Source organism: Heterodontus francisci, chromosome 15 (assembly GCF_036365525.1).
Source record: "Heterodontus francisci isolate sHetFra1 chromosome 15, sHetFra1.hap1, whole genome shotgun sequence".
NCBI classification, from domain to species: domain Eukaryota; kingdom Metazoa; phylum Chordata; class Chondrichthyes; order Heterodontiformes; family Heterodontidae; genus Heterodontus; species Heterodontus francisci.
This window is the reverse complement of record NC_090385.1, coordinates 87,179,580-87,197,747: the sequence shown is the minus strand read 5'-3', so window position 1 is coordinate 87,197,747 and position 18,168 is coordinate 87,179,580. Positions and strand designations below refer to the sequence as shown.

The window sequence follows — 18,168 nt, the reverse complement described above, 5'->3', positions numbered from 1 at the left end:
TTAAGGACACTTAGACATTAACAGCTAATACATGCATATAAATATTACTTAACACCTGAAGTTATTTGAAACAGCTTGTTAATTAGTATGCAATGAAGCAACTGATGGTATTAGTTTGCTTTTACATCTTATTTCCTCCTTTTTAACCTTTTGATGATTGAATAACTCATGTTAAGATAGTAACCTTCTAGTACCTTGTAAAAGTGGATATTATTTATGTGAGCTGGTGAACAATTTAGCCATAAACAGCATCACAAACATGCTTAATCCTGATCTCTCCTGAATGTGCATGTGTCTTTACTGTTTTGCTGCAAATCTTCCCCATCCAGTTTTCCAGCAAGTGTCAGTGATTCTCCAGTGAAAGTGTGAAACGCAGCTTCTTTGCACCCCCTACCACCACCCCCAAGAAATACTCCTGTTTCTCTCATCTTTTCCACTGTCTTCACGTTTAACTATTTTGCTACAATTGACCATCATATGAGTCGCAGTAGAAATCGACTTCTACTTCTCAGCCAGGTTTGGCTTGCTCATCAGGGTTTGAAACTTAGAGCTTCCTGCTCCTAATGGCTCAGCGACGAACAATGTTTTTTATTCATTCTCTGGCAAAGCTGACATGTATTGCCCACAATTGGTGGTGGCTGCCTTCTTGAACTGCTGCAATCCGCCAGATTGTGCTCCCATTATGTTTGTAGCTTTTGATAACTGTGTGACTTGTAAGGCCGTTTTGGGGGGCGGTGAATAGTCGGCCACATTGGAACTGAACTCGCTTACAAATCACACATGGTAAAGAAGGAGATTTCCCTCCCTAAAGGGCATTACTGAAACTGTTTGTTATTGTTCATGACAATCCAGCCACTTTTACTGATGGAGGTGGGATTTGAAACAGATTATTAATCTGGGCCTCTGGAATTATTAGTTCACTAACATCACCACTCCACTCCCATACTGAAGTGTTTGTCCACTGACGTGCTGGAGTTGAGAGTGTTCAATCTTAGGGATTTTTGATCATATGTCTGTTGAAGCAGTTGGAAAATAAAGATTTTTTGATTTTTTTTAAAGACAAGTTTATTCCAATGAGTTTTAAAAAAAAACTTAGACAAAAGATGGTTAATATGCTGATTAGAACATGGCAGAGACTAAACAATAAGCAATTAGTTGATCTATCTGTGCAATTGAAGAATTCCTCAAACCTATTGTGTTAGAAGGCTCTTTGATCTCTACCTATCTGTGAAGAGAGAGATTATCAGAGGCACATGCACAAAGAAAAACAGGCATTGAAAAGCAGGAAGACTGCAACAGAAGCCAGGTTGAAGAAATAACTATGAGGGCCTTTGCTGAGGTCAAGAGGTTAGAATGCTGGAAGATATTTAGAACACAACTTATTTAAGTTGACCCACAGATGTGGGAAAGTATGGCATATTCTTTTGTTGTAAATATATGTACTATTTAAACTAAGCAAATCTGACCATAACTGCTGCTCTGTGTGTTCACTTGCTGTGAAATAAAGTAGCTTAACATTTCATATCAAGCCTCAGATCAACAAGTGTTGCCTTTGGACAGATTGCAAGAGCATTCGTGCAAAAATCTTAATTCTCCAGTTTGGATAATTAAGGGAGTGCTAGTTTTAGATCCCTGGGTTATGCTGTCAAACAAGTAGATTCAGTGAAGTGTGTCAAATTCCATAAAAGATGAGACAGTCAGACCACTTATGGGAACGATTGACGTTCTTGAACCCACGAAGGTATCTCTGGCAGGCTGAAATGTGTAGCAGAAGTAGAATAATGTCTGTTTGTGTCAGAATACTGCAGCAAAAATAAAAAGTCGCACAGCAAACAGAAAAATGAAATGCCAAATGAAACAAACATGACAACATCGCAGATCTCTTGAGAAATTGAGAATTCCACTTTGAAAAACTTTGTGTTGTAGCAGGATTGCATTCAATTGTGCTGTTGAATGAGTTGTTATTAGCAAGCAAGAGCTGTGAAGTTGTATTTGAATTTCCACATTTTCAGGAATACCCTGTGTTATATTAGCATCTTATCCTCCCAGCTGAGGATTGTTATTTATCTCAACTTTGAAGTTTCTCTTGGTTTTGATCACCAGAATGTAAGGAAATGGGGCTATCCCAGCATTCATATCAATGATGAAAACCCACTGTTGAAACAGCAGACCCTGTAGGGGCTCTCAGAACAATCATGGTGACCTGTAGCAGCTGTATGATTAGCAATAGAACAGCAAACTTGGTTTAAAGCAGGGCCAAATCATCGTCTACTATCCTTATGACAGACGTGGTTTTGCACTTTACTGATATTTGTTTATGGCAGGAAGGCACTTCCTTCAGTATGTGGCTGTCTCATAACTGAGATTCGCATCAAGAATTTACTCTGTTGATAATTCTGCTCAGCAGCAGCCTGTTAAGATGTCTAACATGTGTTATGCTGTTATCCAATGTCCTGTTAGCACCAGTCTCAAATAGTGTCTAATGTATACAGTATTATAGAAGTCATTTTTATTTGAAATACAAAAATGGTATCCTCGATCTGTCTTTGCAGTTAATAAATCTGCTGTAGAATTTAAGAATTTTGAAATGTTATTTTAACACTAACAGGGTTGCTGAGCAACTTGACCATGCACAGTAACTAGACATGTTCTGTTTTTCTTTCTTTCACGGGATGTGGGCGTCGCTGGCAAGGCCAGCATTTGTTGACCTAATTGCCTTTGACAACTGAGTGGCTTGCTCAGCCATTTCAGAGGGTAGTTAAGAGTCAAGCACATTGCTGTGGGCCTGGAGTCACATGTAGGCCAGACCAGGTAAGGACAGCAGATTTCCTTCCCTGACGGACATTAGTGAACCAGATGGGTTTTTACAACAATCGGTGATAGTTTCATGGCACCGTTACTGAGACTAGCTTTCAATTCCAGATTTTTTTATGGACTGAATTTAAATTCCACCAGTTACCGTGGTGGGATTTGAACCCAGAACATTAGCCTGGACCTCTGGATTACTAGATCAGTGACATTGCCACTACGACATCACGTTGTGATGTATTAGGCAACGGTTCTGCATTTTTGCACTTCAATCCTTAAATTTCTATCTGAATAATATTTTTAAATTCTTGCTCTTCGTCAGTTTGTGCAGCAAGACTACTTGGTAGACAAACTGGAGGCTTTGGTTCAAAATTGAATTACACTGAACTATAATTTGTATCCAAGTACAAGTTGCTGCTTTTTGCAAAGGTTACCAATTCAGTTACTCTCATAAGTCACAGTGATGCATATCTGAGAGAACACATCCTATTGCAGATGCACTTGTTCATTCCATTTTAGAATGTTTTGAAAAAATGCAGTGTTATGGGTGTATTTTTGCCATTTAATAATGAACTTGACCTGGCCTTGTAGTTGGAAATTGATTGAAAGCTGCTGGGTTGCCTTAAAAACCTAGCTTGTTCACTATTGCCCTTCACCAAGGGGAACATGCCACCCAGGCCCAGTCTGGCCTACCCATTTCCAATTCTACACTGCACGGTTGACTCTTAGTGCCCTTCAGGCAAAGAAGGATTAATATTGTATGCTGCCTTGTCGCTATTGTCCACATCCTCCAATAAATAAATAAACATTTGAGGATTAATAAAGCAATGGAAAGACTCTACTTGAGTATTGTATCACAGCATGCCCTCCTCTCCATTCCCCCTCCAAATATGCTGCTCTGTCAGGTTGGCTACTTTGCCTATCTTTTGTTCATACGGCTAGTTTTTTTTTCACCATGCAAAATGGCTTTCCTTGCTCTTATTTCAGTACTCACTTTTCCCCCCTCATGTTCTTCCGAAAAGACGTGGATAGGAAATCGGAGAAGGAAATACCGCCAGTTGGGAATTGAGCTACCTCCTGCTCGTGGCGGACCAGCAGACTTTTCCAAGCTGCCTGAATTGGGTTTGCCCTCGTTGCCTGTAGTCAAAGCTGAAACATCCAAGGTTTCTGAAAATTCTGAAGATAATGACAAGGACAAAGAAGATGTCAGCTTATCTGAAGGTACAATATATTGAAGCACTTTTCGTGAGTTGTCAAGTTCTAAATGCAGGAGACTAACTATTAAATAGTTCAGATAGGTATGTAAACATTTTGTTGACATAAAACTGTATGCCCTGATAGTGTCAGTAGGTACATATACACGAGAACTTAAGACTAAATTACATTGGTATTCTAATGCACCTCTTTTGCCAATACGAATGGCACTTGACTCTTTCAGGTTATGGTTCAATTTTTGATAAGTTTCCCCTTGTTTCTTTGAAAAATTTAATATCTAACCCAACTTTTTCCCATTATTGTTATTTTCCATGGCTCTTAAGCTGCAAATCTTAATTCATACTGTGTCTTCATAGGTGCCCCAAGTGAATTGGAACAAAGGGATGAGGAAGAGGAGGAAGAAGAAGTGGCAGAAGAAAATGGTGATGGAGAAAGTGTTAGTGATGGATCATGCAGTATTCCAGCTTTAGAAAAAGTGGTAATTTTTTTTATTCTTTGAGAATTTGAGTTGAAGTAGTCAGTTGGAAATGGGCAGGTAAACTACTTGCCCCAATTAATTGCTTGCCTCAAAAAAGCTCAAATCAGATGCAGAATGGGAAGAACACTTCCATTTTGTTTGATGTATCGAATCAAGATGATCTCTTGCTCAAACAATTACTTGAATTACTTGTGAGTTCGTTTGCAAATAATGCCACCTGTCTATTTATTGAACAGGTGTACAGGTAATGTATCTTACTTCAAGATTACTCTGATTATAAGTCTAATAAAGATTAGTAATGCTATCCTTGAAATATGTACCATCTGTCTGAATTTAATGGTACAGCAGGTCGTTTATTAAAGCAGCATTACAAAGCAAGGTAGCTAGTTGCAGACTTTTGCACGGAGCTCCACAAAATGCATGTTTGTAGCCAGGCCAGTGGAAGGAAGGACAGAGGGCATCATTGGGACCTGCCAAGTGGAGAATCTCTGCTTCCCCGCCAGAAGAAAGGAAGAATCCCAGAGCAAACTGAATTGGGTAAGCCTAGCATGCCTTGTTGAGCTAGAACTCCAACAGACACTTTGGAACCAAGGAAGGAGGCTTAGAAGAAATGTAAAATATTCTGCAAGTGTTTCATCTATTTTTGCAGTAGTTTGAGTCATTTGGAGTGCTAAGGAAAGCTCTGAAATATCAATAACACTTGCTCATTTGTTGCTGCCGTGTGATAAATTCAGCATTTAGAAATGTAAATTTAACATTAGTAATAAATATAGATGTGAGAGCCAGTGAAGGAATGTTCAGTCAGGTGCATCCACCAGTGAAGAAGTACCTTACACTGAAATGACGACAGAGCAATTTCCTTTGCCTTCAGCCATAACATTTTAAACGCATGATTTCTGCATTTGATCTCACTGAAGCAATAAAATGTAATCTCAAAATCCTTTATCTAAAAATGAAAACAGAATAGATGTTTTAGAGTGCTTTCTCGAGGCAAAGCATGACATGCATGTGGCCTCATGCTGTAAGTTTATTTCCATACCCATGGCCGAAAATAGACTTATTCTTGTCTGTTGCTTACTTGTTTGTACTGATTCTTCACTTGGGGATATAAAAATCTATCGCCAAGGCTAATCCCTGATCTCTGCTATGTCAGCCAGTCTTAGCCATGGACGGGTAGTGCAACTGATTTCTGAACTATCAGGCTAAGAAGGAAGAGAGGAGCCATGAGGGTTCCTGCCCCCAATCATCACCCATGATTGCTGCCAACATGACCAGTCATGACATGATCGAGGCAGGCTGTGGTGGGTTGATTCTACAGGTTCACACAGGAAAACCAAATTAGTTGCACCCCCATCCACGACTAAGACTGGCTGACATAGAGAATTGCCAGCATTCATGGAATGATATCTGTTTTTAAATAATTCTGGTGCTGAAATCAATGCACAGGGGAGAGGTCTGAAAATATGTTACTCTGCATGAGATGACTTCCCCATATGAACCAGTGCCTCCATTGTTTTCATGAACTCCCACCCCTCTGACAAAACCATCTAATTGAAAAGTTTCTCCTCTTTTAAAAAGTAGTGTTTAAAAAAAATGTATTGCAAAGGCTGTACTCATCTCTCAATCTCAAGCTATTGCCTGAGGGTGCTTGCTGCCCTGCTTGCCCATGGTAGATGTTACAATGTAAAGTGAATTTAGTGCAGCCTGTCTGTTAAATTAGTGTTACTTAATGATTAGCAAGAAATGATCTAAAATATGTGTAAATGTTAGATTTGCTGGAAACTACAGACTTTGAGTGAAGTGTTGTAGCCAACAAAAATCCAAGATATAATTCGGAGATAAATACTGCCATCCAGTGTTTAACATCATTCAGTACTGCTGTGGAGTTTGTTTCTGATGACCATTATTAACTTGGCTAATATAGTTTGCCAGCAGTTTCTGCGTTTGCAAATAACTTATTTTTGGGCTTTGCAGTATAGGAAGGCTGCTTCCTCTTGATTTTTTTCACAGATTTAAAGCTGATGACATGCTTAATCCACATTGAAAGACTTGCATTTATATAGTGCCTTACATGACCATTGCATGTCCCAAAGCGCTTTACAGCCAATGAAGTACTTTTTTGAAATGTTGTCACTGTTTAATGTCAACAACACAGCAACTAATATTGCGCACAGCAGGCTCCTACAAACAGCAATGTGACAATGATCAGATAATCTGTATTTATGATGTTGATTGAGGGATAAATATTGGTCAGGACACTGGGGGATTACTCCCCTGCTCCTCTTCGAAATAGGACCATGGGATCTTTCACATCCATTTGAGGAGCCAGGCAGGGCCTCCGTTTAATGTCTCATCCGAAAGACGGATATACTTATGGTGAAGTGGTGTATAAGAGGCATATAATCTGCTCATGCAGTACTTTCAGATCCATTTCCATAATATTGGAACTACAAGTCTTGCTATTGAAATAGAGAGCAGGCTTTTGCACCCCATACTAAACTCATTACAGTTCATGTATTTGGGCTTTTGCAATGGCACACCACAAAAAGGAGAGAATTGCTGTCTGAACAAGTTTTCCATAGCAAGATTATGCTGGTATAATCTATTGTACAGTATATAACAATTGAGCAAGTAACTGAAAGCTTGATCTAGGATCCCAACAGTATTGCACCTACAATTGAGAAAAAACTTAAGGGCTACATCTTGTGCAAGTAAGCATTTCGTAGTAACTGCTGAAAGTTTTGAGAGGAAGCATATTTTACTTAATTGCCTTAAAATACTGAATAATATAAAGGGAGATGCATGCACTCTTAGTCAGTAGGCTGGAACCTGTTAATCCTAGGGTTTTATGTTTTCAATCTGAGAGTACATATTTTGTGTAGAATTATTTCTCAGTCAAATTATTCATTATTTGTAATTCTCAAACTTTTTTATAGCCATTCCTGTTGTGACTTTAGATGGGTTGCTGTATAAATTGTTGGCTGCCAGATTAGCAATTTTAAAATACTAAGGCACAGCTGTGATAAAGCAATAAATGAACACATGTGCGTGAAAACATTTAGGATCAAGTGGCAACTGAACACGGGTTTCAAAAATAAGTATCTTAAGTAATGTTTTCCTAATCACAAAATAACGCGCTAATTTATTTGAAAGACAAGCTTCCAGTTCAAGCAGGTTGAGTTTACAAAAGAAACAATGAGGCTAGTTAGTTTACGGCTTCAGAGTCTGTAATTAATCCAGTGAAGCCCTGTGCACTTAAGCAAATTATTCAAATGACCTCAAAGCTTTAAAAAAACTATAATTAAGAAGCTGCTGTAAAACTGTCATAACAACCTGTTTTCCAGCCACTAATCAAATTATCCAGAAATAGAGGGGTTCTCTCTGCCCAGTATAAAGTTAGTGATGCCTCTTGCATTTCTATAACTGTTGTCAAGCTGGCCTCTTGAGGCAAAATCTAAGGTTCTGCAGAACTCTGAATGATTTCCTCACGAACATTGGCTCGTGACCAGGGCCATTGATTTGAGGTTTTCTTAGAAAAACAAATAGAATCACACTGTAAACCTCAAAACATTGGTTAAAAATCCCAGTAATAAGAGCACAGATTGGCTTATTTGGTCACCATAAGCCCAGTTATCTCAGCTGAGCATCTTATCCCAAGACCTTTACAGGAAGATGCCTTTGTCCAAACAATTGTGCTCATCAGTGGTTTTGTGTGGGTCATTAAAAGTGATCTCATTCTTCAAATGTCAGACCAGTTAGCCTGACATCTGTGGTGGGCAAGTTGCTGGAGTCTATAATCAAGGATAGGGTGACTGAACCCCTAGAAAATTTTCAGTTAATCAGGGACAGCCAGCATGGATTCATGACAGGAAGGTCATGCCTGGCAAATCTCATTGAATTTTTTGAAGAGGTGATTAAGGTAGTGGACATGGGAATGTCTATGGATGTTATTTATATGTACTTCCAGAAGGCATTTGATAAAGTCCCACATAAGACACTGTTAACTAAGGTAGAAGCCCATGGAGTTGAGGGCAAATTATTGACATGGTTAGGAAGTTGGTTGAGTGGTAGGCGACAGAGAGTGGGGATAATGGGCAAGTACTCCGATTGACAGGATGTGACTAGTGGTGTCCCGCAGGGATCTGTGTTGGGGCCTCAATTATTCACATTATTCATTAACAACTTGGATGATGGCACAGTAAGTCATATATCCAAATTTGCTGATGGTACCAAGTTAGGCGACATTGTAGACAGTCCAGATGATTATATAAAATCGCAAAGAGATATTGACAGAATAGATGAGTGGGCAAAACTGTGGCAGATGGATTTTAGTGCAGGCAAGTGTGAGATTATTCATTTTGGACCAAAAAAGGATAGAGCAGGGTACTTTGTAAATGGGAAGAGGTTAAGTACAGTGGATGTCCAAAGAGACTTGGGGGTTCAGGTGCATAGATCTTTAAAATGCCACGAGCAAGTGCAGAAAATAATCAAAAAAGCTAATGGAATGCTCGCCTTTATATCTAGAGGATTGGAGTATAAAGCCACAGAGCTTATGCTACAGCTGTACAAAACCCTGGTTAGACCCCACTTGGAGTACTGTGAACAGTTCTGGGCACTACACCTTAGGAAGGATATATTGGCCTTGGAGGGAGTGCAACGTAGGTTTACAAGAATGATACCTGGACTACAGGGGTTAAAGTACGAGGAGAGATTACACAAATTAGGCCTGTTTTCACTAGAATTTAGAATGTTAAGGGGTGATCTGATTGAAGTCTTCAACATATTAACAGGAAAAGACAGACAAGATAAAGATAAACTATTTCCACTGGTTGGAGATTCTAAAACTGGGGGGCATAGTCTAAAAATTAGGACCAGACCGTTCAGGAGAGATGTTAGGAATCACTTCTTCATGCAAAGGGTGGTAGAGGTTTGGAGCTCTCTCCCGCAAACAGCAGTTGAAGTTAGAACAATTGTTAATTTTAAATCTGAGATAGATAGATTTTTGTTAAGCAAAGATATTAAGGGATATGGGCCAAAACAGGTATATGTAGTTAGGCCACTGATCAGCCATGATCTCATTGAATTGTGAGACAGGCTCGGGGAGCTGAATGGCCTACTCCTGTTCCTATCTTCCGATGTTCCTAAATTCCACAAAGTGACTAACTCCCGACCTGAAAGTTGAGCAGCTGCTGAATCACTGCAGGGACATGGACAGAACAAGATAGTCAGGGTCAAATGTTGTGTCAAAAGATCAAGGGCTTGAAATTATACATTGTGCACATTGTCAGATGAGAGTTTAAAGTATTTGTATGAAATTCCAGTGCCCATTATACCAAGGGAGGGTTTAACATCTGCAATAAACAATGGAGAAGGGAATTTCCAATACATTGCGTATTGGTGTAGTAATATTCACAATGTATAATTTAAAAACTTGGGTCAATAATGTTTGAACGGTGGCTAATAATGTTGCCTACCAACAGGTGCTCCAATGATTGCAAACTTTCCAGCTGTATGTGGTTGTTGGCTCCTTGGCTACTATCTACAGTGAATATCAGTAGCAAAGACTCATGTAACTTCTGCCTTCAAAGTTCTAAATGCAGAGCTAATCATTTTGCTGAACAATGGTTAAGTCAGCAAAATTTAGGCTTTGAGAAATTAGTTGCTTATCTGTTTGTATTCCAGTATAATTTTTCCAAGTTGTCTTGTTCTCCTAATTAATAACAGGGTGAAAATTGGGACATAATCTGATCTCAATACATTTGCTGGACCTGTTAAACCACCAGAAAAGTACAAATATGTTTTGTATCATATATACAAAACAAATGAGCAAAGAATGTCCACTTTTTGTGCCGCAGTAAAAGCCTATAATCACTAAATGCTTGAATGGAAAGATTGTCTCAGTAGTATGAGTAGAAGACTTGGATTGTAACATTGCAGTGGTGCTTAGTGCATAGTATGAGGAAAGATGCCAGTTTGTCTCTGTTGCCTATCTGTAATATGGTGGGTTTGGAGGTGCCACATGGAAGCTAAAGCGTCTTCCATGGGGTAAATGTGATGGGGAGGTGGTAGGATGAAGATGATCTCACTTGGAACTTTCTGGCACCTGGCTACAAAATACAGTGATGCCCTCCTGTCGACTGCAGTTGCAAAAGGCCGGGCGAATGAAGAGAGGAATGAAAGAGGCAAACATGCCTCGAAATCTGCTGTTATGGAAACAATCAAAAAGGACTGATCGTGACAACATGAGATTTCTCAAACTTAAAGCACTATTTTACCTTTGGTCTTTTTTGACACGCAGAAATTAGAGGTACTTGACGATGCAGTTGAGATGAGCAGTTGTGACCATGTAACACCTGAAGTTGAACAGCTCCAGAAACTACTAACTTTTAGGGTAAGGTTCGTCAACATTGGAGGATTTTAGATCCTGATCCAAAATGTGCCAACTTTTATATGTTTACAGCGATTTCTTTTTGATGAATGAATTGACTATGTTTTGTTGAATGAGATGTTTGCCAGAGTTAAGGTTGAAGCGAAGCCTTGTGTGATTGACTACTCATTAATTAATCTAATTACAGTTGTTTCTTGTAATCTTGTATTTTTGTTTATAATGTCAAACTGGGCTTTAAGTTGGTGGAAATCTCATTCAATTTTTGATCATTTATATGGAGGTTAGATATGAAAGAAAGACTTGTGATAGGTCCCTGCTTTCTGTTTTAACATGACCCAACTCTGAATGGGTTTCATTCAGATACTCGAATGTATAATATTTTATGTACTGGAGGAACATTTGGTCATAACCACCAGTTGATCATTTTCTCACTTTCATATGTACTGAAGTTGTATGCAACATGCAATTTTAAATCATGATCATGAAGCTTTCCTGCTGAGATTTAGGTGGGTAAATGGGCAGCTCCATTGAGTCTGCACTCGAGCATTGAAGGACTGAGTTCAGATTTCAGCACTGATACTTACAGCTGTGAGGTTTGAGTTTATATTTGGACGTTTTTGTGATTTTTTTCTGGGAATAGAAAAGGAAAGAATGGCATGGAATAGAATAATTAAGACAATTGGGAAAGGAAATAGAAGGCAGATTAGAAACAAAGAACTGTAATAGCCTCCATTTTGTAGGGAATGAGACCTTGTTCTCTCAAGGATCTTATTTTAAGAATAGTTACAAATTGTCCTTGATCTATTTTGTACATTTTTAAGTGAAACAGCAACCAATACTTGTTTCAGCAAATATCCAATCTAATTGTCCAATTGTCCAGCCTAGTTGTTAGTGTGGATGCTATTAGATTAATGATCCGATTCTGAACCAGACTGTTTGTAACCTTAGTGTCATATTTGACCCCAAGATGAGCTTCGGACCACATATCCATGCCTTCACTTAGACTGCCTATTTCCACCTTTGTATCATTGCCCGACTCCATCCCTGCCTCAGCTCATCTGCTGCTGAAAGCCCCACTTATGTCTTTTGTTACTTCTAAACTTGACGACTCTAACACATTCCTGGCTGGCCTCCCATTTTCCACCCTCTGTAAACTTGAGCTCATCCAAAACTTTGCTGCCCGTGTCCTAACTGCATTACATCAAGTCCTCCTCACCTTTCACCTCTTCTCGGTAACCAGCATTGGCTCCGAGTTAAGCTATGCTTTGATTTAAAAATTCTCATTCTTGTTTTCAAATCCTTCCAAGGCCTCGTGCCTTCCTAATTCTGTAGCCCCACACAACCTATTATATTACCAAGTATTGGCCTCTGTCAGCCATATAAATCAGCCATTTAAATTACTACAGACATGATGCATAACACCACATTACCAGTCTTGGTATGACTGTCTTTTTATTCATATGAATTTTTCTAATTGCCAGCTAAAATCCTACATTTTAGCTTAAATTGGGAGCAAGTGGTGTTTTTTTGAGACTTTCTTATAAAGCAAGAGTGGCTAAACTATGGTCCACAGTCTGGATCTATCTTCAGCTATCTGGATTGCATACTTGGAGCATCAAAGCTAGTTCCTTCCTAGACCCTCCAAGCGATTCCCATGTTCTTCACTCCAAGGGCCACCAATTGTTCCCACCTCATTCTGCTGCTTCGAGTGGTTGATCATGAGTTCCTATTCACAGTGCGCAACGTCATTGAATTGCTTGAATCAAAAATCCCCGTCTAACCTCATGTTTCTTCCTTAACTCCCTGCTTATAAAAGCCTTCTTAAAGTCCTTTTTTGACCAAGCTTTCAGCCATCTCCTAACTGTTCGACCATGGCTTCTCTAAAAGCGCAGTACAATGAAAGTTGCATTTGAGCTTTCTAGTCACGTTTACATGACGAGGATCTTGGGCTAAAAGTTCAATTGGGCCCATGGTGTGGGTATTGCGATGCGTGATTACCCTGCAGCCAGCCTTGGTAATGATAGCAGGGTGCAACCCAATATGAAGCACGTTGCTGACAGGCTGCACACTCAGAGGGGGCCCCAAGTGTGTGTGTGTGGCCAGAACAAATTGCAACTAGCCTGCACCTATTAAAGTAGAGATGCCAGCTGGCTGCAGCATCTGATGTAACTAGTTGACAAAGTGTATGAGAGAAGGAGTAAGCGTTCGAATGGAGCAGCAAGTTGGAGAGGTTCTCTGATGCAGAGCTGGAGGCCTTAGTCCAGGAGGTAGAAAAGTAGAGCGAGGACATTTTTTTCGCAGTGGGCCAATAGGTCTGACAAGGAGGCTGGCCCGGAGGACCTGGATGCAGTGCCGGGAAAAGTTCAACGACCTCACATGAATCGTTAAGGCCAGTGTTTGCATTCTCAAATGCCATCTCCTCCTCACCAAACCACCAACTTCACACACTGCTCAATGCATCACTCACCTTCCAATAATCTATAGCAAATAGTACTCATGCCTGACATTCATATGCTCCATCTCACCCTCACACTTAATGACGGCTGCAAGCCGCGCACCCACATCTCCAAGCTTCAACTTATTGCCAGCTATCCAGTTATGTCAGACACATCATCCAAGCACCTTGCAACACACTTACTGGCACTCTTCTCTCCCTGTCTCTGTCTCTGTCTCTCTCTGTCTCTGTCTCTCTCTCTCTGCGTCTCTCTCTCTCTCTCTGCGTCTCTCTCTCTCTCTCTCTTTCTGTGTCTCTCTCTCTCTCTGTCTCTCTCTGTCTCTGTCTCTGTCTCTGTCTCTGTCTCTCTCTCTCTCTCTCTCTCTCTCTCTCTCTCTCTCTCTCTCGCTCTCTGTCTCTCTCGCTCTCTGTCTCTCTCTCTCTTTTGCAGGATATGTTCGCACATAACAGGAGGCAGCAGCAGAGAACCAGCAGCGGACAAGCACAACTGCATGTACTGAGCCCCTTGGAGGAGACAGTGTTGTGCATTATTGGACCATCAGTCACTGAGGACATTGCAACCGACGTTGCCAAGAACATCCAGGGTGATGCTATGTTCCTGCCTTATCCTTATGCACCTTAACCCCATATCACCCTCATTCCGCTAGCTGGCATGAAGTGCAAGCTGCAGGTGCTTTCCACCCAACCCCACTTCCTTCACATCAGCACCTTTACCACCACCCACGCACCCTCCCCCCCCCCCCCCCACCACCCCCTTCAGTATTAATATTTTCAAATACCCTGGACCTGCCACCTGCAGTCTCACCATGAAGCACGTGAGCAAGATCAGATGTCTGATGAAGCACCATCACTTGATTTGATGCTCGCTGCCACCAGCTCAGATACTGGCACTCAGCATAACTTAGACAGTACTAAAAGTGGGATCAGCACATGGTCAGTCACTGGCCGTGAGTGGGCTGCAGCCAGGCTAGGGGGAAAGGATAACAAGCATGCCAGCTCTCCAGAGGGGAAGATTGCACACAAATTTTGCAGAGATCTCAGATGAGGACTTTGATGGGATGGCGTACAGGAGAAAGCTGATGGCATGCACAATGAGGTACTTGGTGCACTAACAGGTCTGCCGGAAAGCCTTTTGACATTATCAAAGAGCATGGAGGAGTCAGGTTCCAGCTTGGTACAGGGATTTACGCAGAGCTTGGAGCATGGAAATGGTGGAAAACTCCATCAGAACACTTGAAGACCCAGCCGTGATGCAGCATCGGTTGACTGATGTCTCACTTTTCATTGCAGCATAAGCAGAAGCTACCTGACGCCTGAGTGCTGCAGTAAATTTTAGACTGAGCTTGAGACCAATGATTGGTGCCGTGTAGGATCAGACTGCTGCCTTCCATGCAGAGATGGTGCAGTCTGAAGCTGGGCCTTCAAGGCCCAGAGCTGCTCAATGACATCCTGCAAAGCCATCTGCAATCTCCCTCACTGAAAATCAGCAGACTTCCAACAGCTGCACTGCGGCCACTGGGGTAGCAGTTTGTAGGAGCACTAGGCAAGGCAAAGGCACCCACAAGACGGGAGCTAAGAGAATGTACAAGGGTGATTTAATTCAGTTTTTATTGTATTATTAGAAGCATTGTTGGATAAAATTGGGCACTTTTTGGGGAGTGTCTTTTATTTCAAGATTTTGGCCAAGAGGATGATGTGATTATCTCCCACTCTGCTACAGACAGGTCTGGAACTAGGCAGCAGAGTTGATGTGAGGTGATTTTAGCCGAACCGGAGACTGATTAACCTGTCACAGACAGTCCAACTGGAGCAATGGTGCTGCCTCTTGCTCTGCCGCCGCCTGTTCAGGTTAAGATGCTTGCCCAAGGGCTGCACCTTCATGAGAGCCAGGTTGTTTAGCACATAGATCACCACAAATTTTGAGACGGGCTCCTGCTGTTACAACCAAGGCGGGAGGGGTGCACTGTTAATTCAGTCCTACTTCTCCACAGGTCACAACATATATTTAAATTTTACCACTTACTGAAACAGTCAATCAGATATTCTAATATTTGTCAGTTCCGAAGAAGGGTCACTGACCCGAAACGTTAACTCTGTTTCTCTTTCCACAGATGCTGCCAGACCTGCTGAGTGATTCCAGCATTTCTTGTTTTTGAATCAGATATTCTATTTTTCTCCAGAATAAAGCGCACCAACCAGGTTTCTTTAGTAAACAACAAGATTATCAGTTTATTGTAAATCCTGTTCTAACCAATCATGAAGTAAAACATACATACAAACAGAAATGCTAAAGCCCGTTATTTATTCTAGCCCTCACAGACGCATGTCTATTAACTGGAGGTAAAAAAGGGATTTTTTGTTTACAGCTGTTTCAAAGAAATAGAAGGAATAAAAAAAAACATTTAGACTGAAAAGAAGGTATGGAAGGAAGTCCTTTGTTTCGGTGAAGTGTCCCAAAGGCAAATTGGTGGCTGTCAATGGGATCTTCCTAGAACAGTTCTTTCCAGGCGATGTTGATGATCAGTCTGGGTAGGCTTTCCAAGGGATGCAGTACAGAAAGCTCCAGTCAGGCTTTACAGCAGGAAGCAACAACAAGGATCTTCTTGGGTCTTATAGCAGCCATGTAGCAGTAAAGGTTTCTTCAAATACAGGAGGAAATGGTAACAGACTTGATGCAGGAATTCATCTCTCAAGAGAGAAAGATATCCTGGCAGGCGTGCAGCAACTGACATTTTGTAGCAGTTCAAAGTGAAACCAAAACTATTCAGATGCAAGATGCATGGCAACCATAAATCTTGGTCTGTTGCTCCTTTGCAAACATTTTTTTCCAAGTCAAAAGCACAGCCCCTGTTGGGTTATTTGGACACAGGTGCCTTCCAGCCTGTTCACATTTCACTCAGTCTCAAACCTTCTGTTGAACTTCCTTTTTAAAAAAAACACTGTTTAGCAATCCCCAGATGAATCAATGTCCATAATTCAACTATAATGTTCTTTAAAGCATTTTTACAAAAAATCGCTTCACACTGCCAAGTGGTCCAGGACGCAAGATCACTGTTGTAGAATATCGATGGCTTGCTCCATGATGTTCCCAGTGGCAGTATGGCTCTGATTGTACAAACGCTGGCCACTTGTGGCCAGGTGGCAGAGGGGGTCATGAACCATGTGTAGAGCAGTAGCCCTTGTCACCTAGCAGCCATCCTCTGGTCATGGTGGCTTGAATATGGTGGCATAGCTGACTGGCACAGGATGAAAGCATCATGGCTGCAGCCAGGAGAGCAAGCATTTCACCGGCATGATGCTCTGCGCATGGTTGCATACTAACCTCACCGTTCCAGTACACCTAAGTGTAGGGGGCATGATCAAGAAGTTTGTAGATGACACAAAAATTGGTCGTGTGGTTGATAGCGAGGAGAATAGCTGTAGGCTGCCGGAAGATATCGATGGGCTGGTCAGGTGAGCAGAAAAGTGGCAAATGGAATTGAACCCAGAGAAGTGTGAGGTGATGCATTTGAGGAGATCAAAAAAGGTAAAGGAATACACAATTAATGGGAGTACTCTGAGAGGTGCAGAGGAAGTGAGGGACCTTGGACTGCTACCTTCAGGGATCTGTGGACAGGTCGATTAAGGTGGTTAAGAAGGAAAATGGAATCCTTTTATTAGCTGAGGTATAGAATACAAGAGCAGGGAGGTTATGCTGGAACTGTATAAAACATTAGTTAGGTCACAATTTGAGTTATGTGTGCAGTTCTGGTCACCTCATTACAGAAAGCATGTTATTGTACTGAAGAGGGTACAGAGGAGATTTACGAGGATGTTGCCGAGATTGGAAAAATGCAGCTATGAGGAAAGATTGGAGAGACTGGCGTTGTTCTCCTTGGAACAGAGAAGGCTGAGGGGAGATCTGATTTTTTTTTTCATTCATGGGATGTGGGCGTCGCTGGCCAGACCAGCATTTATTGCCCATCCCTAATTGCCCTTGAGAAGGTGGTGGTGAGCTGCTTTCTTGATCAGCTGCAGTCCCTTTGGGGTAGGTATACCCACAGTGCTGTTAGGAAGGGTGTTCCAGGATTTTGACCCAGTGACAGTGAAGGAACGGCAATATAGTTCCAAGTCAGGATGGTGTGTAACTTGAAGGGGAACTTGCAGGTGGTGGTGTTCCCATTGGTGGTGTTCCCATTGAAATATACAAAATTGTTAGGCGCCTGGATAGAGTGGATGTGAGAGGCCTATTTACCTTAGCAGAGAGATCAGTGACTAGGGAGCTTAGATTTAAAGTAATTGGTAGAAACATTAGAGGGGACATGAGGAAAATCTTTTTCACCCAGAGGGTGGTGTGGGTCTAGAACTTTCAACTCATTTAAAAGGTGTCTGGATATGCACCTCAAGTGCCGTAACCTGCAGGGCTACAGACCAAATGCTGGAAGGTGGGATTAGGCTGGGTGGCTCATTTTTCAGCTGACGTAGACACGATGGGCCAAGTGTCCTCTTTCTGTGGCATAAACTTTCTACGATTCTATGATCTCCCCATTCAGATGTGGTGCTCTCAAAGCCACATGACTGCTCCTCCTTCTCTGGTTGGAGAGAAAACTATGAAGTCTCCTCTCCTGGTGTACAGGGCAGATTACCTTCTGAATGCAGAAATGCACAGTGAACTGAAAGTTATTGGCAATGCTGCTGGCTCCAGCCTGGAAGGATCTGTTGGCGTACAAATTGAGAACCATGGTGATCTTCAGGGCGACTGTTAACACTGTCATTGCCCTGCTCTGTGGCAGCAGATTGCATTGAAGGAGATGACAGTTCAGTGACTATTTCCTTGGTGAATTG

General features: G+C 41.5%; 1 protein-coding gene across 10 annotated transcripts in view; it reads left to right on the top strand.

Annotated features, from left to right (window-relative positions):
• The window catches only part of hdx (highly divergent homeobox), a 133,774-nt gene that overhangs the window by 93,486 nt on the left and 22,120 nt on the right, over positions 1-18,168 (top strand). For 7 of the 10 annotated variants that reach the window (XM_068047789.1, XM_068047783.1, XM_068047787.1 and 4 more), the window contains 3 exons: positions 3,831-4,029; positions 4,380-4,501; positions 10,800-10,892. The exons of 1 other annotated variant lie outside the window; for it this stretch is intronic. In XM_068047789.1, coding sequence (XP_067903890.1) covers positions 3,831-4,029; positions 4,380-4,501; positions 10,800-10,892 — 414 coding nt within the window. The remainder of the gene's footprint in view (positions 1-3,830; positions 4,030-4,379; positions 4,502-10,799; positions 10,893-18,168) is intronic. 2 more of the 10 variants (XM_068047788.1, XM_068047791.1) reach the window with 2 other exon arrangements.